This window comes from Hyperolius riggenbachi, chromosome 7 (assembly GCF_040937935.1).
Source record: "Hyperolius riggenbachi isolate aHypRig1 chromosome 7, aHypRig1.pri, whole genome shotgun sequence".
Taxonomy (NCBI): Eukaryota; Metazoa; Chordata; class Amphibia; order Anura; family Hyperoliidae; genus Hyperolius; species Hyperolius riggenbachi.
In genome coordinates, this window is record NC_090652.1 from 41,663,049 (window position 1) to 41,670,605 (window position 7,557).

General features: G+C 45.4%; 1 protein-coding gene across 2 annotated transcripts in view; it reads left to right on the forward strand.

The window, feature by feature from the left end:
- Positions 1 to 4,445, forward strand: part of LOC137525491 (guanylate-binding protein 1-like) — an 83,666-nt gene extending 79,221 nt beyond the window's left edge. For both annotated transcript variants that reach the window (XM_068246611.1, XM_068246610.1), the window contains exon 18: positions 3,919 to 4,445. In XM_068246611.1, the coding sequence (XP_068102712.1) occupies positions 3,919 to 4,092 (174 nt within the window). In that variant the 3' untranslated portion in view covers positions 4,093 to 4,445. The remainder of the gene's footprint in view (positions 1 to 3,918) is intronic.
- The last annotated feature ends 3,112 nt before the right edge of the window (positions 4,446 to 7,557 follow it).

The window sequence follows — 7,557 nt, forward strand, 5'->3', positions numbered from 1 at the left end:
CTTCCCCCTAAATTGGTCATAGACTGATGTTGATCCAGGGATGTTATCTGATTGCCATCTGGAGTCGGGAAGGAATTTTTTTCCCTTTTGGGGCTAATTGGACCATGCCTGGTAAGGGTTTTTTCGCCTTCCTCTGGATCAACAGGGACATGTGAGGGAGCAGGCTGGAGTTGTACTTTGTACTGGTTGAACTCGATGGACGTATGTCTTTTTTCAACCAAGATAACTATGTAACTATGTAACTATGTAACTGCAATGGGTAATAATATTTCTACTAGTACTAATCCTACTAGTACTATGAAAGGGATTAGATTTTGAGCTCCTCTGAGGGACTGTCAGTGACAAGACAATTGTCATACTCACGCGCCTGCAGCTCGGTGTTGGCGTCTGTCTCGTGTGCACGTGCGGCACATGCCGCAGCATGAAGCCTGTGGTGGGGGGGGCGTGTGTACGATTGCGTCACGATGAATGTGGCTTTGTGCACGCATGCATGGAGTATTGTGTTCGTGTGTGCGAATGCGTGGCGTACGTACGTGGCAATCGGCCGTCTTGCCAGTATAACAGACCAGTCTCTCCATCAGTCAGGTGCTGTTCGTTATGACAGCTAGTGTGGGTTCCTTTGTTCCCTGCTGCGACCTTATCTTGCTTGCTTGCTGATATTCCTGTTGTGACCCAGCCTGCCTGACTATTCTGAATCTCTCCGCTGATCTGACTCCTGCCTGTGACCTTGACTACTCTTGTCTGACTCAACCCTAGCCTGAATACTGACAACTCTTGCCTGCTGCCTGCCTCGACCCTATCCTGAATACTGACAACTCTTGCCTGCTGCCTGCCTCGACCCTAGCCTTAGTACTGACTACTCTTGCCTGCTGCCTGCCTCGACTCTAGCCTGAATACTGACTACTCTTGCCTGCCGCCTGCCTCAACCGTAGCCTGAATACTGACTACTCTTGCCTGCCGCCTGCCTCAACCCTAGCCTGGATACTGACTACTCTTGCCTGTTGCCTGCCTTGATCTTAGCCTGGATACAGATTCCTCCTGCTGCTCTCAGTTTCTACACCAATCTCTGATATCACGACCTTTATCCCTCCGCTGGAATTGGACTTCCACATTTAGGTATCTTGTACCTTCCGAACCCATCTGGGATTCCAATTCTCCGCAAAGGGGTGTGGTCTGTTCTCTGTCTCACTGTTAGGGTCTCTCCTTGAGTGTAACCTGGTGAAGAATAGGCAGCTGAAAGTCCATCGTTACTTGCAGGGCGTTCTGGTGAACACCCGTGGGCACTTAGATTCTACACTCTTGGAGGACTCTCACCTCAGTGGGAAGGTCAACAGATTTACCGCCATAACAACAATATACTCTGTACTATTGCAAAAAACTACATTTCCCCTATGTTTCTGTCACTTACAGTAGTAAGTAGAAAGCTGACAGAACTGACAGGATTTTGACTAGTCCATCTCTTCATTCTCAGTATTTTATGTATTCTTTACAAAAGCAGTCCCTGGAAAGGATCTATACAAAATGCCAGCTGCCCCCCTACCTGTTTGTACACAATTCTGGCAGTTGAGCTGAGCAACTGTCATTCATTAAGTGTTTATGAAAATAAAGAAAACCCTGAAAATTCCCAATTAGGAGATGGGCTACTCCAAAACCTGTCAGCAGGCCTGGATGTACATCACAGGAGCCTACAAGCACAGATGTCCTGTCCCTGCATGAGCCTACAAACACCTGCCCAACTGCACCGCAAGTGTGTTGCCTGGTCCAGCGGTCACTTCTTCCTTTCTTCCTGTCATAGGTAGCTACAGGTGTCCCTTACTATTAGGTAGCCAGAGCTATCCTCAGTATTAAGTAGCTAGAGTTGCCCCCCACTGAAGGGAGATCTAGTCAGTGGAATGCAGAGAGCAGGGTGAGTAACCTCTCATTTACACTGAGAGGAGAGAGGCACTGTGGGAGGGAAGTGAGCCGTCTTTTCATCATTAGGCGCCTGTAGACACGTGCCTACAGTGCCTTATGGTAAATCCGCCCCTGCCTGTCAGTTCTGTCTGATTTTTACTACTTTCTCTAAGTGACAGCAACATAGGAGAAAAGTCATTTATGGCACATTTTACTCTGGGAGAAATGTATTTTTTTATTTACTGTATGGGTTTTCATGTATTTTAAATTTTACAATTTTTTGTGATAGTGGTCATTTAGGGCTCTTTTCCACTATGAAATGCGATCGCGATTCCAATCGCGTTTCAATTTCCACCATGCGATTGCGATTGCGATTGAGCTACTATACTCATTATAGTCCAGCTCAATCGCATACAAAACGCGGCAGGACGACGATTGCGCTTTGACCAAAATCGCATCGCAATCGGATCGCACTAATGGAAATTGCTGCTGCAGTTTCCATTATTTTAATGTACCTTGCGATTTGCGATCAGAAGCAAATCGCAAATCGCAGGCTAGTGGAAAAAGGCCCTTAATGTGATTGTAGCTATAAGCATTCAGTTTTGTTGGAGAAATAGATCTGTCCTGGAGTGCAATGCACTCCAAGAGCTGTTAGATTCACTAACTGGAACAAGAGAAAGTGTTTTGAATGTTGACTAGAAAGAAAGACAAGCTCTGACCTCTGCAATGCTTCAAAGACTTCGGGCTCAGACTATTAGCACTTTTCTGAGCGCTTTTTGGCCATCAGAGCTTTCTCCCCCATTGACTCACATTAAAATTGCAGTAAAATTCATTTTAGCGCAATCGCGATTTTCCCGCAATTTTAACCACTTAAGCTTACACCCCCCAGTGACCAGGCTATTTTTCACAATTTAGGCCACTGCAGCTTTAAAGGTTTGCTGCAGGGCCATAGAACTCAGCACACAAGTGATTCCCCCCCCCCCTTTTCTGCCCACCAACAGCTTTCTGTTGGTGGGCTGTGATCGCTGCTGAGATGTTTGTTTAGTTTTTTTATAATTTTTTTTTCTTAATAAATATAGCCTTTTATTATTATTTTTATTTCCCTCCCTCCCCCGGCCAGCCAATCACAGCGATCATCTGTCATAGACATCAGCCTATGAGAGCCAATCGCTCTCATGCCTCCCAGGGGGACAGCTGTGTCACACGGCTGTCCCCAGTACAGTGCTGCTGTAGATCGCAGCGCTGTACAATGTAAATAGACAGCAGTTTCACTAACAGTCTCCTAGCGACGATCGCTGCTGGGAGACTGATGCAGAGCTCCGTCATTTAAACGGGGATGCCAGCGCATTGGCGCGCACAATCCCCTTCAATCTCCACTCCAGGACTTCACGCCAATTGGTGTTGAGTTGTCCTGGGGCTGCCCAAGCATTGAGCGGTCATTAAGTAGTTAATGTAAGTCAATAGGAGCATTTTTAAAAAGTGCTCAGAAAGGTCAAAGAGGCCAAAGAGTGTTCAGAAAACCACTTAGTGTGTTTGAGCCCTAAAGCACGGCACACGCCTTAAATTTTTGCCAGTTTCATCATCTCCATGAGAGTTTAACTACACAACCTTCTCATAGAATTCAATATCTGTTGATCCTCATAATACATGGCAGTGGTTAAACTGGCCAATCATAAGCCAATCAAAATGACTAAATATATTACATCTGAGGTGGGTTTGCCTACTCTTCCACTATGAGGAAGTGCATGAGCATAGTGTGTCCTGCTGTGTGACTATGTAAGAAGAGTTTTTCAAAAGAAGTGCTAGGAAATGTCAGGCAAGGCTGCAGGAAATGCTTTCTTGAATGAATGTTAAACACAAACAGAGATCTGTGGCAACGATATATCATTTGTACCGCTGTAGCACAGTTGTTGCTAATGCTTTCCAATGGAGTTGCTGCTAGCCAAGTCAAACCAGGGGCCAGTACTTGAAGCTCATGTACAGTATCTTTGAGTATTTATGCATTCTGTGTTGCTTTATTCACAGGAAATGAACATATGCTTGCAGCAAGGAGAAAGTAGCTATGCCATGATGTGCCAAAAACAAATTCAAGACTTAAAGAAGGAGAAACAACAGCTAAACTTAAGTCTTCAGAAGGAATTGTGTGACAAACCTATGGATTGTTTTCTGATAGATCTAATGACTGAATCCCTTATTTGATGTTGAATTTTGTCTTAGTTTAGATTGTGACTTACACTTCTGCTACTTGTAACCTGGAAAATATAACCACCATCTGGAAGTGCTGTAACTCTCAGGCAGAACTCTGACTTTCTTAATCTTGTGTTTGTTTATTCGGTATTCAGTCGCATCAGACTTTGTGCATCCCACGGAGCACATGACGCCAGGAACCTCTATCCATCTTAACCCCCAGAGACCCAAATATAGAAAAAAACTTCAAAACATTTTTTCAACCTTTCACATGTTGTTATAGGAGGCTTGTGATGCATAAATAGGTGTTTTTTTATTTTGACATTTTAGTAACTTTTTGGGAGGATGTTGTAAAATTGCAACACTGGGCTTGTAGAGTAGCAGAATTTCAATAGTATCACTCACACTCTGAACACATGTAAGGAACAATTAAAAGTTTTTTTGTACTTTACAGCTTATAAAGATCCACATAAGTTTATGTATATACACAATAACAATAGTATAATAAAAAAGTAATTTTTATTATCAATTTAATACAAAAAATGAGTATCATATAAAAAACCCACTGGATCCAGACTATGGCCTCTATTCATCAAGTGTTACCGAACGCTTACCGAATGCTTTATCGAGCGTTCGGTAATTTAACTAAAGCATGTAGCGGAAGTTAGTATTCATGAATGACATCGCATGTCAATATCGTGCGTGCGGTAATTGTGCAGTAAATTTTCCAAAACTAGTATTCAAGAAGCAGAAAGGGGACATGTCAGGGCGGTAAATTCCGAGTGCAATATCGCCTGCACTGCCCTGTCATTATTTATGTTGCTGCTATTGGTGTATTTAACAGGATCCTGAACTGAGTAAAATTATTTAAAATAAACATATGATGTAGCTGCAAATGAATATTACATAGTTACTTCGCTGTCAGTTCTTCTCAGAAGCTCACCATTTACTTCTTAGGGCCGGTTCACCGGATGTCCGGACCGCACCGGAGCCGGATCGGACCTGAACCGTACGGTTCCTGTCCGGATCCGGTCCGGTTGCATACGGTTTCCGTGCGGTATGAACACGGTTGCGGTCCGGATCCGGATTCTTAAAGAGTAACAACCTGTATAAAAACAAAAAAAAATGTTGGGGTCTGGGAGGTCAGCAGAAGGGGGACCTGTGGAATCAGGCCCTCTGCTGTTTAGCACTCACCTCCACCTCCGACATGCTGCCAACATCTCCGGATCCGGATCCAGCTGTGCTGCTCCACTCCAAAATGCTTGCCCATGTGTCCCCAGCCAATATCGCCGCAAAAATCCGCATAGGAAGTGGGGTAGAACATCCGGATTTTTTGCCAGTGTGTTGTGCGCTCTCCGGTTCTCATTGGTTTCCATTGGCCGGATGGTGCAGTCCGGCTCCGCCCCGGATACGGCTGCCGGAGGAGCCGGACCAAAAAATAGCGCATGTTGGAACGGACACCGGAGTCCGGATCCGGTCCGGCTCCGGTCCGGACGAAACGGACACATGTGAACCCTGGCATAGATTTACATTGCTATGCCGTGCGTCCGTTTCGTCCGGCCAGCATGCGGTGCGGCTCCGGCACGGCTATTCCGGATAGCCACCGCTAATGTGAACCGGGCCTTACAGTGATCCCTTCCAGTTCTGACAAGATTTTGTCAGATCTGAAATATACCAGTTGCTGTCAGTTATATATCAGCTGCTGTCAGTTACAACTGAATATGCAAGGTAATGTCCATGTTTCCCTATGGTTCACGTAGGCGATATTACAGTTTAACCGTGTGCTGACCAGGAAGCTGTTATGGGGTAATGGCCATTTTGTTTATGACATGTTTATGTTTATTTTCCCTTTTCATTTTCAGTTCAGGTTCTCTTTAACCACTTAAGGACCACAGTCTTTTCGCCCCTTAAGGACCAGAGCCTTTTTCTCCATTCAGACCACTGCAGCTTTTACGGTTTATTGCTCGGTCATACAACCTACTATTTAAGTGAATTTTACCTCCTTTTCTTGTCACTAATACAGCTTTCTTTTGGTGATATTTGATTGCTGTTGCAAGTTTTAGTTTTTATTATATTCATCAAAAAAGACATACATTTTGTCAAAAAAATTATTTTTTTTACTTTCTGTGCTGACATTTTTCAAATAAAGTAAAATTTCTGTATACATTTTTGTCCAAATTTATTGTGCTACATGTCTGATTGAGAGTGTGTGTGTGTGTGTGTGTGTGGGGGGGTGATCAGGAGTCCCCAGGGGGGCAGTTTAGGCACCAATCTAAAAAATAGTGTTGACAGATAGTGACAGGGAGTGATTAATGGGTGATTAGGGGGTGATTGGGTGCAAATAGGAGTCTGAGAGGTGGGTGGGGTCTGAGGGGTGCTGTGGGCGATCAGAGGGAAGGGGGGGCAGATCAGTGTGCTTGAGTGCTTACCTGGGGGGCTGCAGCCTGCTCTGGTGGTCCCTCGATCACTGGGACCACCAGGGCAGGAAGCAGCCTGTATAATACGCTTTGTATACATTACAAAGCATATTATACGCTTTGCATGCGGCGATCTGAAGGCTAGTAACCTGCCGGCGCTTCCAAAAGGCCGTCGGGTTACTGCGCAAGGGGGGCAGAGCCTGTCGCCGGTGCCTGATCGTGTCACGCGTAACGCGATCGGCGCATAACCACGCCCGCCGCCACCGACGGCCGTATTGCGGTCATTTGGGCCCAGCCCATCGGCCGTGGGCGGTCGGCAAGTGGTTAAATTGCACACAATGCACCTTCCTTACCCACAATGCACTTTGAAAACTGCTTGTATTCACTAAAAGATCGCCAGTGTCGATATTTACCACATGCTTACCGCATCATTACCGAACACTAGCAATCTTTTAACAAATAACTGCCGACAACTAAAAAAAATTGCTGAATACTGCTAAGCATTCTGTAATTATCGCGTGTGGTAAATTAACGAACAGCAAATTTTTACCGCAAACTGATGAACCGAGGCCTATATGTGCAAATCATGCTTGTTGTATTTGTTGATTTATTCAATTATGGTAGTTCCAAAAGCAGTTATTTTTGTAAGGATCCGCTCAGCTGGCTGCACAGGCAGACAGCTGTTTGACCATTCCTCTAGTCTGAAGGTTACAGGTCTCTGGAAGAGAGACCTGTCTTTCCTTTGAAAGTTTCTGGTCTGTTCTGCTGTTGAGGAATTTGCACACATTCGTTATGCAAATCCCCTACCTGCCTCCTGTGTGTTAGGCGGTGAGGTACAGATGCTGTTGACCGCCCCACTGCGATACGGACCACCCAAGACCCCTTGAGGGGGAAGCAGGACCACAATCCCTTGCGGGGAGAGTGGTTACTTCGCTGCCTAGTGCCCACCTGGTTGCGCTTGAAATTATCCCACAGAGGGTTGGAGAACAGTTGACGTCTTGTTGAGGAGAGTCAGTAACAGATGCTCAGGGTCGTGGACAGGCCGAGTGTCAGGATTGGC